The sequence below is a fragment of the Aotus nancymaae genome, unplaced genomic scaffold, assembly GCF_030222135.1.
Source record: "Aotus nancymaae isolate 86718 unplaced genomic scaffold, 86718_ANA_hifiasm-v0.15.2.pri h1tg000029l, whole genome shotgun sequence".
NCBI classification, from domain to species: domain Eukaryota; kingdom Metazoa; phylum Chordata; class Mammalia; order Primates; family Aotidae; genus Aotus; species Aotus nancymaae.
In genome coordinates this window covers 7,777,687-7,802,152 of record NW_026988442.1, presented here as the reverse complement: position 1 = coordinate 7,802,152, position 24,466 = coordinate 7,777,687, and the positions used below count along the sequence as shown (strand labels likewise).

Below are 24,466 nucleotides of genomic sequence, written 5' to 3'. Positions count from 1 at the left end.
AGGCTGGAGTCCAACGGCACAATCTCAGCTTACTGCGACCTCCGCCTCCCAGTTTCAAGTGATTCTCCTGCCTCAGTCTCCTGAGTAGCTGGGATTACATTACCACACCCAGCTAATTTTGTGTTTTTAGTAGAGAAGGGGTTTTTCCATGTTGGTCATGCTAGTCTTGAACTCCCAACCTCAGGTGATCCGCCCACCTCGGCCTCCAAAAGTGCTGGGATTACAGATGTGAGTCACTGTGCCTGGCCTGTATATTGATCTTATATCTAAGAAACCTGATGAATTCATTATTAGCTCTCATCGTTTTGTTTTTTTTTTTTGAGACGGAGTCTCGCTCTTGTTACCCAGGCTGGAGTGCAATGGCGCGATCTCGGCTCACCGCAGCCTCCGCCTCCTGGGTTCAGGCAATTCTCCTGCCTCAGCCTCCTGAGTAGCTGGGATTACAGGCACGCGCCACCGTGCCCAGCTAATTTTTTTGTATTAGTAGAGACGGGGTTTCACAATGTTGACCAGGATGGTCTTGATCTCTTGACCTCGTGATCCACCCGCCTCGGCCTCCCAAAGTGCTGGGATTACAGGCTTGAGCCACCGCACCCGGCTGTTTTTTTTTTTTTACATGGAGTCTTGCTCAGTCACCCAGGCTGGAGTGCAATGGCACAATTTCGGCTCACTGTAACTGCTGCCTCCTGGGTTCAAGCGATTCTCCCATCTCAGCCTCCTAAGTAGCCAGGATTACAGGCACCTGCCATCATGCCTGGCTAATTTTTGTATTTTAGTAGAGACAGGGTTTCACCATGTTGGCAAGGCTAGTCTTGAACTCCTTACTTCAGGTGATCCACCCACCTCGGCCTCCCAAAGTGTTGGAATCATAGGAGTGAGCCATGGCGCCCAGCCTGGCTCTCACAGTTTTTCTTAGGGTGTTCTATAATATGTATAAAGTCATGTCATCTGCAAATAGATGGTTTTACTTCTTTCCCATCTGAATGCGCTTTATTATTTTTTCTTAACTGCCCTGGCTAGACCCTCGAGTAACATGTTGATAAAAGTGGTAAGAGCACAAATTCTGTCTTCCTTATCTTAGAAGGAAAACTTTCAGTCTTCTACCATTAAGTATAGTATTAGTGGTGGGCTTTTTATAGATGTCCTTTATCAGGCTAAGAAAGTTCCCTCTATGTTTAGGTTTATTGAATGCTTTTATCATGAAAGAAGACTGGGTTTTGTCAAAGGCTTATTCTGTATCCACTGAGGTGACCATGTCTTTTGTTCCCCCATTTATTCTATTAATAAGGTGCATTACATTGACTGATCTACTTATGTTGAACCAACCTTGCATTCCTGGGATAAATTCCACTTGATGATGATATATAATCTTTTTTATACACTGCAGGATTTGCTTTGCTAGTATTCTGTTGAGGATTTTTACACATATTCATAAGAGATACTGGTTTGGCATTTTCTTTCTTTATAATATCTTTGTCTGGGTTTGATGTCAGGGTGATACTGACCTTTTAAAAATGAGTTGGGAAGTGTTTTTTTTTTTTTAAAAAAAAAAGATCTTATTCTGTTGCCAAGGCTGAAGTACAGTGGTACAATCATGGCTCATTGCAGCCATGACCTCCTTGGGCTCAGGTGATTCCATCACTTCAGCCTCCTGAATGGCTGGGATGACAGGTGTGCACTGCCATGCTTGGCTAATTTTTGCATTTTTTGTAGAGATGGGGTTTCACCATGTTGCCCAGGCTGGTCTTGAACTCCTGGGCTCAGGCAATCTGCCCACCTTGGGCCTGCCAAAGTGGTGGGATTACAGGTGTGAGCCACTGTGCCTGGCCTCTTCTTGTCATTTCTTTTGAAGTCAAAGAATGAATCCTATGATAATGTCAGCCCTGTTGGAAGCTAGGCTAAGAACAGAAATTTACTAATTGGTTAGTTTATAGATACTTGAGTTTATCTGTTTTACATATTGAAAATCAGAAAGGTCCTTAATTAATGGCATCTGCAGAAGGCAGAAGAAAGCTGGGTCAAGTCACTCGAAAGTAATTTTTTTGCAACTTGGAGAACAGCAGAAGCTTCACATCTGTGGGGAAAGTAAAAGCATCATGATGTAATGGCTCTAGACTCAAACATTCTCTTTCTACACACAGAAGCTGGATGACTTGCCCATTCTATTCAACTTTCTTTTTTTAATTTAACAGTTTTTATTTTTTGAGGCAGGTCTTGCTATGTTTCCAGGCTGGACTCTTGGGTGCAAGTGATCCTCTTGCTTCAGCCTCCTGAAAAACTAGGACTACAGGCACAAGCCACTGCACCTGGCTAGTCAACTTTCTTAAACCTCAACATCTACAAATGCAAAATAAGGAATAATACTAACCTTGTCTAAATTTGTCAAAGTGTTAGATCCCTTGCTCCTAAGATAATTATATGAAGAAGCAGACATCTTGATAATCTCGTCACCTTGTATACATGATTCCATGTATATCACACTGTTATACCCATAAATAAAACAAGTCCTATGTAAAAATGACTTCACTGCATGTATGTTGGGAACAGGCACAATTTTCTAGTACCCAGAGTGCATGATCTCTAAAATGCCCAAGTAGGAAGGATTTAATAACTTTCAAGTGGTTGAGATAGTGTATAAATTTACCTCAGATACAGACTAAAGAGTGGAGAGTCATGGAGAAAGACAGTGTCACACGATGAAAATGATCTGTAGCTCAGGTGATTCAGCCAAAATGATTCTTTTCTTTTCTTTTTTTCCCCTTTATTTATTTTTCTTAGAGACAGGCTCTCACCCTGTTGTTCAGGCTGGAGTGCAGTGGCACGATCATGGTTCACTGAAACCTTGACCTCCTGAGCTCAAGCGATCCTCCTGCCTCAGCCTCCTGAGTAGCTGGGACTATAGGCATGCACCATATACCTGGATAATTTTTAAAATTTTTTGTAGGGAAGAGGTCTCACTATGTTGCACAGTCTTCTCTTGAACTCCTGGGCTCAAGAGATCCTCCTGTCTGAGCTTCCTAAAGTGCTGAGATTACAGCTATGAGCCACTGCACCCATCCAGTTTTCTTTTAGATAATCGTTCTGTGACAGTGGTGATAGGCATTCATTATTATACCTTTCCTTGAATACTTACAGGGATATCACATTGTCTGCAAAGGCAGCAATTCTGGTTCAGAGATGTCATTTAAGACTGGAATCCTTGAGAGTTAGTATAGCAACTTAAAGATGGTTTTGCTATTCAGGAAAAACTTGGCTTTCTTGTTCCAAATTGAAGAGTACAGCAGGCAGCTCCTTCTATGATCCTTCTGTGCTCATGTGCTTGCCCCATTTCTGACAGTACTTGTCTCACTGACTAATGACTTTCTCTTCTTTGGGACCTGTGCTCTTGGAGGGAAGGGAGGAACTATATTCTGACCACTCAATCCTTGCACACTGTCAGCTCCCTATAAATGCTTTGGCTTTTTAAAAGATGTTTTAACAATTTAAATCTGTGACCAGCCTCAGCTGGGCTCTGTATACTGATTCAAAAATCAATTTAGGAACCGGGCATAGTGGTTCATGCCTGTAATCCCAACATTTTCGGAGGCCAAGGTGGGGAGATCACCTGAGGTCAGGAGTTCAAGACCAACATGGCCAACATGGTGAAACCCGGACTCCACTAAATACAAAAAATTAGCCAAGTATGGTGGCGCATGCCTGTAATTCCAGTTACTTGGGAGGCTGAGGCAGAATCGCTTGAACCTAGGAGGCAGAGGATGCAGTGAGCTGAGATCATGCCACTGCACTCCAGCCTGGGTGACAGAACAAGACCCTTGTCTCAAAAAATAAAAATAAAAATAAAAATAAATAAATTTAGGAATGTGATTTATAAGAAGACTAATCAGTAATCCTAGAAAGGCCAAGTGAATTTGAATCTCATATATAAGAAAGGGACAAGGCCAGGCGTGGTGGCTCATGCCTATAATCCCAGCACTTTGGGAGGCCGAGGTGGGTGGATCACCTGAGGTCAGGAGTTCAACACCAGCCTGGCCAGTATGGTGAAACCACATCTCTACTAAAACTACAAAAATTAGCTGGGCATGGTGGTGCATGCCTATAATCCTAGCTACTTGGGAGGCTGAGGCAGGAGAGTTGCTTGAACTGGGACCTGGGAGGTGGAGGTTGCAGTGAGCTGAGATCTCACCACTGCACTCCAGCCTGGACTATAGAGCGAGACTCCATCTTAAAAAAGAGAGAGAGAGAGAGAAAGAAAGGGACAAAGCAGAACTCACATAGCCAGAGCTACCTCCTCACTGCAGCAAAAGGAAGGGGATGAGCCTATGACGAGGTAAGGAGAAAGAAGAACAAGGAAGCAATGTCCTTAATTCCACTCCACACAAGGGGCACTCCAAAATGGTTACCTTTGTATAGTCTGTTTCTACAGAAAGCAGGGCAGAGCAGGGCCACAGTGTGTTGCCACATGAATCATCTCCAATAACGAGATGACATATATGTCAGAATTATACAACAAAGGTCTTTTGTTTAAGGTCTTTATAACAATGCTCAAATGAGCAATCATGAATGCTCTTGAAATAAATGCTAAAACAGATATTATTAGCAAAGAAATAGAGGATATGAGGATGAACTGAATGAAAATTTTATTTTTTATATATATATATATAGTTTGTTTGTTTTTTGAGATGGAGTTTTGCTCTTTTTGCTCAGGCTGGAGTGCAATGGCATGATCTCAGCTCACTGCAACCTCCACCTCCTGGGTTCAAGCAATTCTCCTGCCTCAGCCTTCAGAGTCTCTAGGATCACAGGCATGCACCAATATGCCTGGCTAATTTAATATTTTTAGTAGAGATGGGGTTCCTTCATGTTGGTCAGGCCAATAGCAAACTCCTGACCTCAGGTCATCTGCCTGCCTCAGCCTCCCAAAGTGCTGGGATTACAGGCCTCAGCCACCACACCCAACCTCTGTATATAATTTTGAGACAGAGTCTTGCTCTGTCACTCTGGCTAGAGTGCAGTGGCACAATCTTGGCTCATTATACCATCAACTTCCCATTATACCCTCAAGCGACTCTCCCATCTCCTCAGTGAAAAACTGATTCTAAAACTGGGACTACAGGTGCATGCCACCACACATGGCTAATTTTTGTATTTTTTTGTAGAGATAGGGTTTCGCCATGTTGCCCAGGCTGGTCTTGAACTCCTGGGCTCATGCAATTCTAAAATACTAAAAAGAAAATTCTCAAAGACTTGTGGAATAACAACAAAAGGTCTAACATTTTTGTCAATGGAGTTTCGGGATACAGAAGGAGTGAAATGCAGAAAAAAAATTTGAAGAAATAATGGCTGAAAACTTCCCAAGCTTGCCAAAAGACAAACCCACATATTCATGAAGCTGAGTAAACTGCAAACAGGATAAATCCAAATAAATCCATGCCCAGACATCATAATCAAATTGATGAAAACTAAAGAAAAAGAAAAAAATCTTAAAAGCAGCCAGAGAAAGTGATACCTTACTGATAAGGAATGAATGATTCAAATGACTGGATTTTTCATCAGAAACCATGAAGGGCCAGAAGAAACAGGCATAACATTTTTAAAGTGCGAAAACAACTGTCAACCTGGAGTTCTATATACAAGAATATCCTTTTTTTTTTTCTGTTTTTCTTTTTTTTGAGACAGAGTTTTGCTCTTGTTACCCAGGCTGGAGTGCAATGGCGTGATCTCTGCTCACTGCAACCTCTGTCTCCTGGGTTCAAGCAATTCTCCTGCCTTAGCCTCCTGAGTAGCTGGGACTACAGGCATGCGCCACCATGCCCAGCTAATTTTTTTTTTGTATTTTTAGTAGAGACGAGGTTTCACCATGTTGACCAGGACAGTCTCGATCTCTTGACCTTGTGGTCCACCCGCCTCGGCCTCCCAAAGTGCTGGGATTATAGGCGTGAGCCACCGCGCCCGGCCCAAGAATATCCTTTAGGAATAAAGGTGAAATAAAAACATTCTTAGATGAAGACAAACTAACAGAATTTATAGCCAGAAGACCTGCTTTAAGAAAATTACTAAAGGAAAGTTCATTATGAAGATAAAAGGGAAATGACATAAGAAGGAAACTTAGAACATTGGGAATGCCTAGCAACAGAAATGGTGAAAATCTGGATTAATGTAAGGCTATTCCCCTTTTTTTTTTTTTTTGAGACAAGGTCTCACTCTGTCACCTAAGCTTGAGTGCAGTGGTGCTAGCAATGCTTGGCTCACTGCAGTGTCGACTTCCGAGGCTTGGGTGATTTTTCCACCTAAGGCTCCTGTGTAGATGAGACTACAGGTATGTGCCACCATACCTAGCTAATTTTTTGTATTTTTTATAGAGATGGGGTTTTGCCATGTTGCCTAGGCTGGTCTCAATCTTCTGGACTCCAGGCAGATGCCTGCCTCTTGAGTTTTTAAAAATGTGTCTGATAAAGAAAAGACATATTACATTGATGGGATTTTTCAATGTATATAGATGTAATATGACAGATACTGCACAAACGGGAAAAAAAGGGGGATCTATATTGTGGCAATGTCTCTACGATCCAACTGGAGTGTTAAAAAACTGATTCTAAATATTTATTTTGTAACCCCTAGAGCAACCACTAAAAAACTATACGAAGACATAAGGTAAAAATCATAATAGGTAAATTAAAATGAAATACTAAAAAATGTTCTAATAACCCAAAAGGCAATAAAAGGAAAACAGAAGGAAAAAGAGAGAAAAGCAGAAGACAAAAAAAAAAAAAAAAAAAGATAAACCTAATTCTAACCGTGTCAGTAATTGCATTGAATGTAAACGATCTAAACATACCAATTAAAAGACATTGGCAGAGTGGATAAAGAAACATGACCCAACTATATGCCATCTATTAGAAAACTTACTTCGAATATAATTCAATAGGTAGATTGAAAATAAAAAGATGAGGCCAGTTGCAGTGGCTCACGCCTGTAATCTCAGCACTTTGGGAGGCTGAGGCTGGCAGATCACCTGAGGTCAGGAGTTCAAGACCCAGCCCAGCCAACATGATGAAACCCTGTCTCTACTAAAAATACAAAAATTAGCCAGGCATGGTGGTGGGCAACCTATAATCCCAGCTACTCGGGAGGCTGAGGCAGGAGAATTGCTTGAACTTAGGAGGTGGAGGTTGCAGTGAGCCAAGGCTGCACCACTGCACTCTAGCCTGGGCAGCAAAGCAAGATTCCATCTCCAAAAAAAAAAAAAAAAAAGAAAAAGATGGAAAAACACATACCATGCAAATAATGAAAAGGAAGCTGGTAGCTATATTAATATCAGAAAAATATTTCCTTATTTTTTTGAGACAGGCTGGAGAGTAGTGGCACGATCTTGGCTCACTGCAGCCTAAACCTCCTGGGCTCAAGCAATCCTCCCACCTCAGCCTCCCAAGTAACTGGGACTATACATATGTGCCACTATGCCCAGTTAATTTTTTTCTTTTTGGAGAGATGAGGTCTCACTATGTTGCCCAGGCTGGTCTTGGATTCCTGGGCTCAAGCAATCCTCCCACCTCAGCATCCCAAAGAGTTGGGATTACAAGTGTGAACCACCGTGCCCGGCCTAGACAAATATTTCAAAGCAAAGAAATTTACCAGGGATGAAGACAGACTTGTTTTGTTTTGTTTGAGACAAGAGTTTTGCTCTTGCTCCCCAGGCTGGAGTGCAATGATTGCACAATCTCAGCTCACTGCAACCTCCACCTCCAGGTTCAAGTGATTCTCCTACCTTAGCGTCTTGAGTAGCTGGGATTACAAGTGCCCGTCATCATGCCTGGCTAATTTTTGTATTTTTGGTAGGGATGGGGTTTCACCATGTTGGCCAGGCTGGTCTTGTACTCCTGACCACAGGTGATCTGCCTGTCTCAGCCTCCCAAAGTGCTGGGATTACAGGTGTGAGCCACCCTGCACGGTGAGAGACCTTGGCAAAAGGGTCAATTCACCAAGAAGATATTCAATGTGTATACACCTAACAACAGAGCTTCAAATAAATAAATAAATGGAAAGACATAATGTGTTCACAGGTGAGAAGACTCACCATGGTAAAGGTCAAGTCTTTCTAAACACAATTATAGATTTAATGCAATATGAATCAAAATCCCAGCAGGATTTTTTTTTTTGTAGATACAGACAAGCTGATGCTACAATTTATATGGAAGGGTAAAGGACCCAGACTAGCTAAAACAATTTTGGAAAAGAATGAAGTTAGAAGAATCACACTACCTGATTTTAAGATTTACTATAAAGCTATAATAATCAAGACAGTGTGGTACTGATGAAGAAACAGGCACATAAATCAAGAGACTATAATAGAGAATCCAGAAATATTGTCACAAAAATATAGCTATTTGATTTTTTAAAAAGGTGCAAAAGAATTTCAGTGGAGAAAGCAACTCACCATGACCAAAGCTGGGAAGACTATGGTGAAAAAGAATCCAAGACTACATACAAATGGCCAGCTTCAGTGAAACAGGAATTGGTGGGTGTAGTCGGATATGAATTCTGATACATACTGATGCAACATAGTGTATTTATTCAGGACAAAGTTTCTAAACTAATAGGTCAAACCAATAAGGAAAACTTCTGTTCCAGATGAACCTGATAAAAATTTAATATTTTCATTTATGGTCATGAAAAAGACTCCAAATGGAAAACAGGCCACCTTCTACTACTTCATGGTAATTTTGTCTCTGTGTCAAAATTAACTTCTGGGAAAAGTAAAAAATCAAACAGTAATTAATACTTCAGTTTAATCCAAAGCTAGGTCTAAATGCTATTAAACAGAAGCATATCAAATCTTTGATAAAAAATGTGCACAAAGAGCAAAAGAGAAACAGATGATTTCAAAGTATTTAGTAATTATTATTATTCAAATAACCTAACAAATTAACTTTCTTTGAAGAGACTGGCAATTTAGCTTCACCATAGTTAGGCTGTATACAACACAGCTATTACAAAGCGCAGCTTTCCAAGTCCTTGCTTTAAACACAAATTAGAAAACCCAGAAAGGGAGAAAGAAAGGGTGATAAAAAATAAAAACTCTGAAAATTTGTAGTGAGAGGCAATACAAGGAACAGAACTAAAAAGAATTCTTACAGGCTATGTATCTTAATGTATATAGCAGGATATATACAACCAAGTTTGTACTTAAGTTCCGAAGTACCTATGACCCAACCATGCAACTGAATAGCTAAACAATCCCAAGGATTCATATCTCTACCTCTGTGTTCTTCCCCTATTCCATCTGTCTTACCTTCTCAAATCCCTGCCCCATGAGATAATTGCTCCCTTTTTTGTACCACTGGTAAGAAAGAAATACTGGGAACATTTTCGATGGGGAAATTAGTACATACTCATCTTGAGTAGAAAAACTAACATATTTGTTTCCTATTCATACAGCATAGAGAGCAAGCAGCATCCCTGCTGCTATGAAATTTTACAGCATCCCTGCTGCTATGAATGGTGTCATCCCTATTAAAAGTATGAGTTATATTACTCTCGTAAAGTATTCACACAATTGATTTTTATGTGATCCCACCCTCAAATATTCTATTACCCCAATCAAAATAAGCCTAATTTTTTCAATTACTGCAAATAAAAGTGTTTAAACATACCACAGCACACCACTGCTACTAGAAAATGGCTAAAGATTAAATTACTTATCATCAACTTACCTCATGTAAATTCAATTCTTTTACTTTCTCTTTTAATATAACCTGCAAGACAAAAAAGTATGTTCTTAAGCCCATTTAAATCTGTAATTTATTATTTATTTTTTTATAATATCTTGGAGTATATAAATCTGTAATTTTAAATATTTCTCATTATACTCATGAATATTTTTCTTTTGTATATACAGCTCATTTCCCTCATATTCAATATTGGAGAGAATTTCTTTACAATTTGAGACAGATCATTATAGCAACACTTTTTTAACTTGAGCAATGATGCAATATTTTCCTAAAAAGCAATTTTGGTCGAGCATGGTGGCTCACACCTGTAATCCCAGCACTTTGGGAGGCTAAGGTAGGCAAAACACTTGAGGTCAGGAGTTCGAGACCAGCCTGGCCAACATGGTAAAACCCTGTCTCTACTAAAAATACAAAAATTAGCCAGGTGGGGTGGCACCTGCCTGTAATCCCAGTTACTCAGCAGGCTGAGGCAGGAGAATCTCTTGAACCCAGAATGCAGAGGCTGCAGTAAGCTGAGACTGCTCCACTGCACTCCAGCCTGGGTGAAAGAGTAAGACTTTGTTTCGGGAAAAAAAAAAAGAAAGCAATTTAAAAAATCTCTTTGAAGGCTGGGCGCAGTGGCTCATGCCTGTAATCCCAGCACTTTGGGAGGCCAAGGCGGGCAGGTCACCTGAGGTCAGGAGTTTGAGACCAGCCTGAGCAGCATGGAGAAACCCTGTCTCTACTAAAAATACAAAAAATTAGCCAGGCGTGGTGGTGTATGCCTGTAATCCCAGCTACTTGGGAGGCTGAGGCAGGAGAATGGCTTGAATCTGGGAGGCAGAGGTTTCAGTGAGCTGAGATTGCGCCATTACATGCCAGCCTGGGCAACAAAAGAGAAACTCTGTCTCAAAAAAACAAACAAAAAAACTCTTCGAAAATAGATTAAATTTTGAGAAAGGAGATTAACAACACATGCCCATCTGGACTAAGTGCTAATATGGGGGGAAAATAAATGAGGCCGATTGCCTCACGATTCAGTAAAACACAGCATTGACTGATGGGACTAACTAGTAATTTATGAAAGATCAAATGGTAAATTGGGCCGGGCGTGGTGGCTCATGCTTGTAATCCCAACACTTTGGGAGGCCCAGGTGGGTGGTTTGCCTAAGGTCAGGAGTTTGAGACCAGCCTGGCCAACATAGTGAAACCCTGTTTCTACTAAAAATACAAAAATTAGCTGGGCATGGTGGTGCCTGCCTGTAATCCCAGCTACTCAGCAGGCTGAGGCAGGAGAATTGCTTGAACCCAGGAGGCTGAGGTTGCAGTGAGCAGAGATCACACCATTACACTCCAGCCTGAGAACAAGAGCAAAACTCCATCTCAAAAAAAAAAAGTAAGTCAATCTCAAATTTGAAAGTTTTGACTCCGTGGTGACCAGACAGTAGTTAAAATGAATGCCAAGTGATAAGAAGGAAGTTTACTATTTAAGAAGAAACTCTGAGACTAAACATAGCTTATTAGAGTTACATTTCATCTTAAAATGAAAAAAATAGGCAAGTAAAATTTAATTTTGGGTGTCGTATATTCCCGAACTAAAAATGGATTTGAGGGCAAATCATGTTTTCAGAAATCACAACCAGAAGCTAGTATCTGGCCTCACAGGGATATACTAAATTTCCTATCCAATATATTTTAAAGATCAAATTTACTGTACATCTTATGACTTGATTAGTTTTATCAGTCAATTTCACTTATTAAGTGACTGCAAAGGCCAATTTTACTTTCTAGTTAGCCTACATACAAATATCTTGTAGGCTGTCAAGATTATAACAGGTGGCCAGGTGCGGTGGCTAACGCCTGTAATCCCAACACTTTGGGAGGCTGAGGCGGGCAGATTGCCTGAGCCCAGGAGTTTAAGACCAGCCTGGGCAACATAGTGAAACGCTGTATCTACAAAAAATACAAAAATTAGCCAGGCGTGGTGGTGCATGCCTGTAATCCCTGCTACTTGGGAGGATCACCTGAGCCAAGGAGGCAGAGGTCGCAGTGAGCTGAGATCACACCACTGCACTCCAGCCCGTGTGACAGAAGTGAGACCCTGTCTCAAAACCAAATCAAACCAAAAAACAAAACAAAAGATTATGATAGGAGACTCAGCAACATGGCGAGACCCATCTCTACAAAAAATACAAAAATTAACTGGGTGTGGTGGTGTGTGCCTGTAGCCCCAGCTATGTGTGCCACCACACCCAGTTAAGGGGGGAGGATCACCTGAGCCCAAGGAGGCCAAGACTGCAGTGAGCTGTGATCGTGCCACTGCACTCCAGCCTGAGTGACAGAGACTCAGTCTCAAAAAAAAAAAAAAAACCAAAAAAAGATTATGATAGGATTGAAACGAAAAGATTCATTCATTTAGAAAACTAAAATACTCAATGCTGATTATGGATCCCACATGAGACCTACAGGGAAGAGTGTGGGGTTACCTAAGGATATCAGTATGTACATCTAGGGAATGTGCCAATGAACTCAGATTTCAAAGATACATAGATGAAAGATGAACAGAAGATATGCAATCCTGAAGTGGTAACATTGTCCTGTAACATCAGTGTCAGCAAGGTTAAAGACTCAAATAAGCTGAAGCTCCCCACTACCCAACAAGAAAGCTAAGGGTAACAAAAATTAAGAATTTAATGCTTAGGGCCACAGGAAAATCTAGGCCCCTTGTTTGGTGTCAGTGGTAAAATATTAATGGAAGAAAAAAATAATTGTACTTGGCCTTCAAGAAAAGATAAGCACATTAACTTAAAGACAAAATCAGTGAAGGACTAGGTATTAACAGCTATGATCCAAATTTGCAGACTTCTAGTGGATAATACAAGCTAACATTTAAAGTACAAAAGGGAGTAGAAGAGATCACTGTAACACAGCTGATCACCTCCAAGGAATTGCTATATCTTCTAATATAGAAGGAAGGAAAAATTTCACTTAATGGTATCTCTAAACTCCATTAAGTTGACAGTAACTTTAAGAATTACAAGCTATGGGGGCTGGGCGCGGTGGCTCACGCCTGTAATCCCAGCACTTTCGGAGGCCGAGGCGGGTGGATCATGAGGTCAAGAGATCGAGACCATCCTGGTCAACATAGTGAAACCCCATCTCTACTAAAAATACAAAAAATTAGCTGGGCATGGTGGTGCGTGCCTGTAATCCCAGCTACTCAGGAGGCTGAGGCAGGAGAATTGCCTGAACCCAGGAGGCGGAGGTTGCGGTGAGCCGAGATCGTGCCATTGCACTCCAGCCTGGGTAACAAGAGTGAAACTCCGTTTCAAAAAAAAAAAAAGAATTACAAGCTATAGCATTTCTCTTTAGCAAACTGTTGACTCAAGTTTCTTGTTAAATTATATGATTATATTATTTGAACTTTCTATAGTTTCAAGTAGTGCTTATAAAAGAAGAGAAGAATACTTAAGAAAATGAAGTTGATACGTTACACTGCAAATTGGCAGTGAGATGCTAAAATGAACACAGGTAAATTCAGTCCAGTTTAAAGTATGAGTGGAAATCAGAGTTTTCAGTTTTTTTGGGGACAAAAACAATCAAAGCCAATCAATTAAATTTCTCACCTGTTTGTAGGCATAAAATTCTTTGTGTGCTTGATGTCTTAGCCTAAAAGACAGAAATTAGTAATGCAATATTGAGATTTCCAACACTGTAACTTGAAAAAAATAAAAAGCTGCTGATTTTTGGTATTAATTTATATCATTTATGGCTCAAGTGATATAAATTAGAATCTTTACCCTGATATACACCCAAATGACATATCTCTTATCATGTTATGTGAAAGTGCCCAGTGAACCATGAAATATTACCCAAATGGAAGTTCCAATGAAATCTAATTGAAGCAAAAATCTCAATATAACAAATATTCTAATGAAGATGATTCAATTCTTTTTATACTGACAGTGTACTTATTTCAGTAATATTTATAGTTTTTCTTAATTAGAAAAAACAAGTATAACATATATCCAATGAAGTATAAAAACCTTAAGTATACATCTCAAAATTTAAAAAAATGTACATATCAGGGTAACTACTGCTCATATCAAGATATAGTACATTTCCAGCACACCTAAGCCCTCTAAAATGACCCTTCTTAATCAATATCCATGCCCCAGAGGTAGCACTATCCTGATTTCTAACACTGCAGATTATGCCTGTTTTTGAACTTAAACGGATCATTTGGTATATGCTCTTTTGTGTTTGGTTTCTTTCAGTCTATAATGCCTAGTGAGATTCTTCTATATTGTTATAGTAATTGTCTTTCTGACATACAGCACTCCATTGTATGAATATAATAGCATTTATTTATCCATTTTACTGATGAATATTTACTTCCTGCTTGAGGCTATTATTAATAAAGCTGCTACATAAATTCTACAGTGTTTTAGTGGACATATATGCTCATTTCTGTTGAGTATATGCCTGGGAGTAGAACTGCTGGTTCAAAGTACTCACACCAAGGCTGGGCGCTGTGGCTCACACCTCTAATCCTAACACTTTGGAAGCCCAAGGCAGGTGGACTGCCTGAGGTCAGGAGTTTGAGACCAGCCTGCCCAACATGGCAAAATCCTGACTCTACTAAAAATACAAAAATTAGCCAGGTGTAGTGGCACATGCCTGTAATCCCAGCTACTCGGGAGGCTGAGGCAGGAGAATCGCTTGAACCCAGGAGGTGGAGGTGGCAGTGAGCTGAGATCATGCCACTGCACTTCAGCCTGGGCGACAGAGCGAGACTCTCTCTAAAAAAAAAAAAAAAAAAAACAGGCTGGGCGCGGTGGCACATGCCTGTAATCCCAGCACTTTGGGAGGCTGAGGCGGGCGGATCACAAGGTCAAGAGATCGAGACCATTCTGGCCAAGGTGGTGAAACCCTGTCTCTACTAAAAATACAAAAAATTAGCTGGGTGTGGTGGCAAGCGCCTGTAATTCCAGCTACTCGGAGGCTGAGGCAGGAGAATTGCCTGAACTTGGGAGGTGGATGTTGCAGTGAGCTGAGATCGTATCACTGCACTCCAGAGTGAGACTGTCTCAAAGAAAAAAAAAAAAATCAAAGTACTCATACCGGCTGGGTACAGTGGCTCATGCCTGTTACCCCTGCACTTTGGGAGACTCAGGAAGGAGGATTGCTTGAGCCCAGGAGTTTGAGACCAGCCTGGGCAACATGGTGAGACTTCATTTCTACAAAAACTACAATTAGCTGGGCATGGTGGCATGTAGCCCTTGGTCCCAGCTACTCAGGAGGCTGAGGTGGGAGGATCACTTGAGCCTGGGAGGTCAAGGCTGCAGTGAGCCAGGATTGTGCAACTGCACTCTAGCCTGTGTGACAGAGTGAGACCCTGTCTCAAAAGAAAAGGAAAAGAAAGTACTCATACCAATTTCTACTCCTATGGGTAGTTCATAAGAGTTCTAGGTGTTTGCATCTTTGTAGGTTAAGCTTGAAAATTTTTAAATTTAAATGAAGTCTAATTTATCAACTTTTTCCAATTAGGTTATTTTTGTGTCCCATTAAAGAAATCTTTGCCTATCCCAAGACTATGAAGATATTCTCCTGAATATGTTATGAAAACAATTTATTTTACCTATCAAATGTAGGTTTATGATACATCTGAAATTGGTCTTTACATATGCTGTGAGGTAAGGGTCCAGATGCTTTTTATCCTCATATAGATTTTCATTTTACTCACCATCATTTATTGAAAAGATTCTCCCCTTTCCCCACTGCATTGCAGTGGCACATCTGTTGTAAATCAGGTGTATTGATTATGTGGGCAGACATTATTAGAGCTGCTATTACTCTGCTCTATTGGTCTATTTGCCTATCCTTGTATACTGACTGGGTTGAATGGGTCCCCTTCAGCTCCCAATTCATGTCCTAGAACCACAGAATATAACCTTATTTGAAAATAGGGTCTTTTCAGATTATTAGTTAGTTAAGATGAGGTCATAATGCCTTAAGATGAACCCTAAATCCAATTTGACTGCTATCCTTAGGAGAGGAGGAGAGAATATGCAGAGACAGATGGGAAAAAAGGGCAGGTGAAGACAGAGACAGAGACTGAAGTGACGCAACTACAAGCCAAGGAATGCCAAGGCTTGCTGGTATGCACTGGAAGCTAGGAAGAGGCCTCTGCCCTAGAGCCTTCAGAGGAAGCATGGTTCTGCTAGCACTTTAATTTTGAACTTTTCTAGCCTTCACAATTGTGAAAGATTACATTTCTCATTTTAAGTTGCCCAATTTGTGGCACTGTGTTATAGCAACGTTATGCAACCAATATACCTTGTGTCAATATTATGCTATTTTAAAAACTTTTGAAATAATTTTAGGCAGAAAAGTTGCAAAAAGTAGAATTCACATATACCTTTCTACCAGCTTTCACAATTATACAACCATAGTACAATTATCAAAACCATGAAATTAGCATTGACATGATACTTTAAAATTGATATATTATTAACTAAACTACAGACCTTACTTGAATTTTACCAGTTTTTTCTCTCATGTCCTTTTCCTGTCCTATGATCCCATCCAGGATCCCATCTTACATCTAGTTATGTCTCCTTAGCCACCTCTAATTTGTTGAGAGTTCCTTAGTTTTTTCCTTGTCTTTGAGATTTTGACATATTAAGTATGACCACTTTTTCTTGGTGTGAATTGGACATTTCAATTTAAGATTGGTTAAGATAGTGTTCACTGGGTTTCTCCACTGTAAAGTTACTAATTCTTCATTTGTAACTGACAAACATTTTGAGGGAGATATGCTGAAATTATACACATATTCTCTATTTTTCCTTAAGCTTTTGCCCACCGATTTTTGCATCCACCTTGCTTGCAACAATTACCGTAGTGTTTGCCTAATGGTAGTTTTGTGGTTCTCTAATTCCTTGCACATTTATTAACTGGAATTCTTCTGTAAGGAAGAGATGTGTTCCCTCATTTACTTGTGCAATTATTATTTCTGAGTCTAGATTCATGGATGTTTGTTTTAACCTATGGGTTATAGTTCAATATGATCACTATGTGCTAACCTACCCCGTGTTAGCTAGACAGACTCCATTTTGCTGAGAGTCAGGCTCCATCTTAACTTCTGCCTCACCCCTGCCACCATTTCTCCTTTGAGTGCATATCTGGGTCATGCTCCTGTGCTGGGTCATGTTGTACTTAGAGCTATAGAAACATATAACTGTTGTAACCATATCCTGCTTGACAAGCCCACTTGCTATTGTGAATACCCCTTGATTGAGTGTATGGAAAGTACCGAATGCCCCTCCTTGGTAACCAGCAATAATGGGAACCACTTGTGTGTACCCTCCTCAGTTAATCAACAATCATGGGAGCCTCCTGCCTCCTAGTTACCAGCCTCCTCCCCCAACCTGCTCATTCTGCTTCTGTAAAATTCCACTTCAGCTAGGCTCCCCTTTCCCTACCTAAATCAAGGTATGAAAAGAAATCAAGCCTTTCCTTGGGGCTGAGATTTTAAGCGTGAGCTGACTCTCGGTCGCCAGCAAAAAGGACTCACAATCAGATTTCAGAGTGTGGCGTTTTCCATTCAGCTCACTTGGATACAACAACTACTTCTTTATTGCTCAAAATGACTGGCCTTGAGTCCTTCAGGTTGACTCTGTGTCCTTTCAACAAGTCCCCATCCTTTCCCATGCATTTCCTTATATACTGGCACCAAAAGATGTTTGTTTCAGACTCATTTTATATGTTCTATGCTCCAGCCCTGGGGTTAGCTACTTCTTCCAAGGAACAGTGATATTGAAAAATAGTATTTAGAACTTGAGATCTGGGTGCTTGGTGAACAGCACTTTCTTTTAATAATGTTGTTTTACAACAGGTGTTGGGGTCTTGTAGTAAAAATCCTCAAGTTTTACTCTTTGTAACAACTGGCTTGGCTATTCATGGTTCTCTGTATTTCCATATAGATTTCAATTTCCACCAAAAAAACAAAACAAAACAACAAAAAAAAACCCTCTTGGGGTTTTGAGTGAGAATATATGAAACTTACAGATCAATTGAGGAAGAACTGACATCTTTGCTAGATTGAGTTTCTAATCTATGAACATTATTTATAGCTTTAATTTCTCTTTTACACACTTCTAGACATTTGATTTTTAATGCTACTGTAAATAGTATTGAAAAAAATCTTTACTTTCTAATTATTTCTTGCTACCTATATAGAAAAATATAAAAAAGTATTTTTTGTATATTGATCCTGTATTTAGTGACTTGCTAATTCTAAATAGTTTCTCTGTAAAAGCGTTGGGATTTTTTTTTTTTTTTTGAGACGGAGTCTTGCTCTGTCTCCCAGGCTAGAATGTAGTGGTGCGATATTGGTTCATTGCAACCTGCAACCTCTGCCTCCCAGATTCAAGCAATTCTTCTGCCTCAGCCTCCTGAGTAGCTGGGATTACAGGCACCCACCACTGCACTTGGCTAGTTTTGTATTTTTAGTAGAGACGGGGTTTCACCCTCTTGGCCGGGCTTGTCTTGAACTCCTGACCTTGTGATCCACCTGCCTCAGCCTCCCAAAGTGCTGGAATTACAGGCGTGAACCACTGCGCCTGGTGCTTTTGGATTTTTTAATGTACATAATTATGTTGTCTGCATATAATCACAATTTAAACCCTGCCTTTATAATCTTTATATACTTCTTTTTAAAATATACTTTTATTCTTTTTTCTTTTTTTGCACCGACTAGCTATGCCTTGCAGTATGATGATAAATAAAAGTGATAGTGAATGTACCTATCAACACATCACTATTAAGTATAATGTTATCTTTAGATTTTTTTTTTGTAGATACCTTTGATCAAATTTTAGAGCATTCCCTTGTAGTACTAGTTTATTCTACAAAAAAAAAATCATGAATAGGCTGGGCGCGGTGGCTCACGTCTGTAATCCCAGCACTTTGGGAGGCCGAGGCAGGTGGATCACGAGGTCAAGAGATCGAGACCATCCTGGTCAACATGGTGAAACCCCGTCTTTACTAAAAATACAAAAAATTAGCTGGGCATGGTGGCGCGTGCCTGTAATCCCAGCTACTCAGGAGGCTGAGGCAAGAGAATTGCCTGAACCCAGGAGGCGGAGGTTGTGGTGAGGCGAGATCGCGCCATTGCACTCCAGCCTGGGTAACAAGAGCGAAACTTCATCTCAAAAAAAAAAAAAAAATCATGAATAGGTGTTAAATTTTATCAATACTTTATTATGTTATACCATTAATATGCTATATTGTATTGATTTTCAAATGTTAAAATAGCCCTTGTTCTTGGAACAAACCTCATTTGGTTGTAATATTCTACCCTTTTTGTAGATGCCTGAATTTAATTTACAATATTTTGCTGATGAAAAAGACTGGTCTGTAGTTTACTTTCTTATAATATCCTTGTCAGGCTTTGGAATTAAAATTATGTTGGCCTCATGAAATGAGCTGAGAAGTATTTGTTCTACTTTTATTCTCTGGAAGCGTCATATAGGAGTGGTATTTTTTTTCCTTAAATGTTTGGACAAATTACTTGGCTTAAAATATCATTGTGGGAATGTGTTAAAAATACATTCAATTTCTTATTAGATATACAATTATTCATATTTTCAATTTCTTGTATCAGTTTTTTTTTTTTTTTTTTTTTTGAGACAGAGTTTCGCTCTGTCGCCCAGGCTGGAGTGCAGTGGCACAATCTCGGCTCACTGCAACCTCCACCTCCTGGGTTCAGGTGATCCTCCTGTTTCAGCCTCTAGAATAGCTAGGATTACAGGCATGAGCCACTGCGACTGGCCTATATGTCTATCTTTATACCAGGACCACAATTTTTTTTATTACAGTAGCTTTTTGAAGTTTTGAAATCAGGAAGTGTGAATCCTTCTATTTTGTTTTTCTTTTTCAAAACTGCTTTGGCTATTTGGGGCCACAGTTCCAAATGAATTTGAGGATTGCTTTTTCTATTTCTGCAAAAGAAGGCCATTGGAATTTTGATAAAAATTACACAGAATCTGTAGATTGCCTTGGAGAATATTGCCATTGTAACTATATAAAGTCTACTAATCCATGAACATGGGGTGTCTTTATATTTATTTGTGTTTTAAATTTCTTTCAGCAATGTTTTGTAGTTTTCAGTGTATAAGTCTTTCACTTTCCTGGTTAACTTTATTCCTAGGAATTTTATTCTTTTGGATGCTATTGTAAATGTGATCGTTTCCTTTATTTCCTTTCCAGATTGTTCATTGCTGATGTATAGAAACACAACTGATTTTTGTATGTTGATGTTGGACTCTGAAAGTTTTCTGAATTTATTAGCTCTAGTCATTTTTGTGTGTGTGTATCCTAGGGGATTTTCTCCATATAGGATCATATCATCTGCAAACAAAGATAGTTTTACTTCTTTCTAGTTAGATGCCTTCTACTTCTTTTTCTTGCCTAATTGCTCTTGCTAAAACTTCCAGTACAATGCTGAACAGTAGTGGTAAAGTAGGCTTCCCTGGAAAGCTTTCCCTCTAAATCATCACTAAGTACAATGTTAAGCCGTGGTTTTTTTTTTTTTTTTTTTTTTAATAAATGCCCTTTCTTTCTTGTGTTGGTTTGGATATACTTCTTTTTTTTTGTTTTTTAGGAATCTATGTGATTCACCCAAAATTTCAAGTTTATTGCCATAAATGCATAATATTCTTTGTGAGCTCCTAATATTTATAGGATTTGTAGTAATGTCCCTTTTTCATCAGTGATATTGGTAATTTATATTTTCTTTCCTTTTTCCTGATTAGTTTTTCTAGAGATTTATCAACTTTATTAATCTTTCCAAAGAACCAGCATTGGTTTCAACAATTTTTACTATCATACATTTATTTTCTATTTCATTGATTTCTGTGCTTAGCTTTTTTACTTTCTTCCTTTTACTTTTTCTTGGGTTTAATTGGCCTTTACTTTTAGCTCCATGAAAATGTAGCTCATTATTTTTTAGTCTTTCTTGCCTAATATATGAATTTAAAACTATAGCTTTCTCATAAGTTTATTAATTACGTAGTTCAAATAATCTACATGCTTATGGGGTTGTTTTATTTCTTTACATGAAAACAGCACATTTTCACATAAAGAAAGAAAATGGACCTGGCATGGTGGCTTATGCCTGTAATCCCAGCACGTTGGGAGGCTGAGGTGGGAGGATCACTTGAGCCCATGAGTGCAAGACCAGCCTGAGGAACATAGTGTGACTTGGTGTCTACAAAAAATTAAAAAATTAGCCAGGCATCAGCCAGGCATGGTGGCTCACGTTTGTAATCCCAGCATTTTGGGAGGCCAAGGTGGGTGGATCATTTGAGGTCAAGAGTTCGAGACCAGCCTGGCCAACATGGTGAAACCCCGTCTCTACTAAAAATACAAAAATTAGCCAGGCATGGTAGTACACGCCTGTAATCCCAGCTACTCGGGAGGCTGAGGCAGGAGAATTGCTTGAACCAGGGAGGCAGAGGTTGCAGTGAGACAAGATCACACTGCAATACAGCCTGGGCAACAGAGCAAGACTCCACCTCAAAAAAAAAAAAAAAAAAAAAGCCGAGCATAATGGCATGTGCCAGTAGTCTCGGTTGCTTGGGAGGCTGAGGTAGGAGAATTGCTTGAGCCTGGGAGGTTGAGGCTGCAGTAAACTATAATCACGCCATTGCACTTCAGCCTGAGTGATAGAGTGAGATCCTGTCTCAAAAAAAAAAAAAAAAGGAAAGAAAAAAGAGAAAAGAAAGAAAATGAATTTCTTTAGAAGTCATTAAAACAAGGCTTGATTTGTTCGTTCATTTTGCTTATTCGAATATTTTTTTTTTTTTTTTTTTTTTTGAGGCGGAGTTTCGCTCGTTACCCAGGCTGGAGTGCAATGGCGCGATCTCGGCTCACCGCAACCTCCGCCTCCTGGGTTCAGGCAATTCTCCTGCCTCAGCCTCCTGAGTAGCTGGGATTACAGGCACGCGCCACCATGCCCAGCTAATTTTTTGTATTAGTAGAGACGGGGTTTCACCATGTTGACCAGGACGGTCTCGATCTCTTGACCTCGTGATCCACCCGTCTCGGCCTCCCAAAGTGCTGGGATTACAGGCTTGAGCCACCGCGCCCGGCCTTATTCGAATATTTTAATTAGATCTGCATGTTTTCCCAAAATAGAACTTGTTACCTCCAGCTACAGCACAGATCAGTTTGTGCTTTCTTCTTTCATCTGTGGCTCAAAATCCACCCCTTCTAGAAAGTTCTCCCTTATATTAACTTCATTCTATGAAGTTAATTTGATTCCTCCATTACTCTAACTCCCATTAATTATCTAATATTTTAATTGCACTATTATTTTATTTTGCATTGCTAAATAGATATCTAAAAAGTATTTAAGAGGGCATGATTAACAATGCTGAACAGTGCTAGAGAAATGATAAAACCATGTAGCTTATGGCCACTGCAAATTTGTGGTCTCCAGTCTCAGCCTGATTCTCCACAGTGCTCTCTAATCTTTCTATCTATTCATGCTCAGTATCCTAAGCTTCCATGCAGTGGTTCTTTCAAACCCTTGTCACTCTCTTGTTCTTTTTGAGACTCACTCTGTAGCCCAGCTAGAGTGCAGTGGCTCGATCTCAGCTCAATGCAACCTCCACCTCCCAGGTCCTGGTTCAAGCAATTCTGCCTCAGCCTCCTGAGTAGCTGGGATTACCAGCATGCGCCACCATGCCCAGCTAATTTTTGTATTTTCAGTAAAGACAGGGTTTCACCATGTTGGTCAGGCTGGTCTTGAACTCCTGACCTCATGATCTGCCCACCCTGGCCTGCCAAAGTGCTAGGATTACAGGTGTGAGCCACTGCGCCCGGCCGCCACTCTCTTTTAAGTGTTACCCTATCACTTCCTCCCCTATAATTTTCAACTGTAATTTTTTTTTTTTGAGACAGAGTTTTGCTCTAGTCACCCAGGCTGGAGTATAGTGATGTGATCTTGGCTCACCAAAACCTCTGCTGCCCAGGTTTCAAGTGATTCTCCTGCCTCAGCCTCCTGAGTAGCTGGGATTACAGGCATGCACCACCACGCTGGCTAATTTTGTATGTTTAGTAGAGATGGGGTTTCTCCATGTTAGTCAGGCTGGTCTTGAACTCCCGACCTCAGATGATCCGCCCACCTCGGCCTCCCAAAGTGCTGGGATTACAGGCATGAGCCACCACGCCCAGCCTCCCCTATTTTTCTGATACCTAATGACTTTAACTAACAAGGATGCCACACCTTCTTGAAAAGTAATTTTGAAATCTCAGAGTAGATTAAATCTTGGAGACAAACAATGACATATGTGTATTTGGTAAAAAGGTAGAAAGTCAGAAATAAAAATGAGGACAATTCTCTCCTACAGAGTAAAACACTTCATCAGTAGATAAGATTGCAGATTATATAAAGGTGTTTTACTGATTACTAATGCACAGATTAAAATGTTGAGCCATTTTAATTTTTTAAAAATTTGCCAATTATCATACTTAATTTAAAAAAAAATCTGAGGATAGAAACTTGATTTATTATTGATTGTTTAACATATTTTGAAGTAACATAGAATGAAAATTAGTTACCTAATCAAGTAGCAACAGAAGAGTAAACTAAGGATGAAGACAAATATAGCAGTACCAAATACCACAATATATATGTTGAGAGGCAGATTCTGGAATCCAATATTAGGCATCCTGAAGTTGTAATGTGGGAAATCTGAGCTCATGGATGAACTGTGGGGGAAGAAAAGAATGAAAAAAAATTAGGTAAAGATTAAGAACCAAGATAGCATTATCATTGTGCATGTATAGAGGCACAACGACCCCATCTGAAAAAAATATGGTAGATAAAGTGTTAATATTCTTGCCATTCATTCATTCATTCATTCACCATGCCAAATACTTACTGAGTATTATGTACCTGGCACTATTTCAGAGACTAGAGATCCTACATAAAAAGCTTTGCAAGTTGCATTTATTCACTAAAAGGCATTTCACTGAAATAATGCCAGTAATTAATAAACATAAAAATGTTCAACCTCAGAGAAGTGCAAAAAAAAAAAAGTTTTAAGATTCTTCAAACCCGTTAGCCTTTAACCTAATAACTCAAACCATGAAGTAGCAATATTTATAATGGTAAAATATTAGAAATAACTTAGATATCTCACAAAGGACATAATAATTATACAGTCATATGTTACAGTATTAAAGGGTCATGAAAACATTTTCAAGTAATTTTTTTTCTTTTGAGACTGGGTATCACTCTGTCACAGCAGGCTGGAGTGCAATGCTGTGATCTCAGCTCACTGCAGCCTTAATCTCCTGGGCTCAAGCGATTTTCCTGCTTAAACCTCCCAAATAGCTAGGGCTACAAATGTGTGCCTAGCTAATTTAAAAAAGTGTTTTTGTAGAAATAGGATCTCAGCATGTTGCCCAGGCTGGTCTTGAATTTGTGGGCTCAAGGAATTGTCCCCCACTTGGCCTCCCGAAGTGTTGGGATTACAGGCATGAGCCATCGTGCCTGGAATCAAATAAATTTTAATGTCAAGAGAGATATTGGCGAAACCCCATTCTCTAAAAAAATACAAAAAAAATTAGCCAGGTGTGATGGAGCATGCCTGTAATCCCAGCTACTAGGGAGGTTGAGACACAAGAATCACTTGAACCTGGAAGGTGGAGGTTGCAGTGAGCTGAGATTGTGCCACTGTACT

The 24,466-nt window shown here is 39.8% G+C and overlaps 1 protein-coding gene across 3 annotated transcripts in view; it reads right to left on the bottom strand.

Annotated features, from left to right (window-relative positions):
* RNF24 (ring finger protein 24) overlaps window positions 1-24,466 on the bottom strand; it is an 84,959-nt gene that overhangs the window by 11,164 nt on the left and 49,329 nt on the right. For all 3 annotated transcript variants that reach the window (XM_012455386.3, XM_012455385.2, XM_064382267.1), the window contains 3 exons: window positions 23,340-23,489; window positions 13,334-13,376; window positions 9,711-9,752 (listed from right to left, as the gene is read on the bottom strand). In XM_012455386.3, the coding sequence (XP_012310809.1) occupies window positions 9,711-9,752; window positions 13,334-13,376; window positions 23,340-23,482 (228 nt within the window). In that variant the 5' untranslated portion in view covers window positions 23,483-23,489. The remainder of the gene's footprint in view (window positions 1-9,710; window positions 9,753-13,333; window positions 13,377-23,339; window positions 23,490-24,466) is intronic.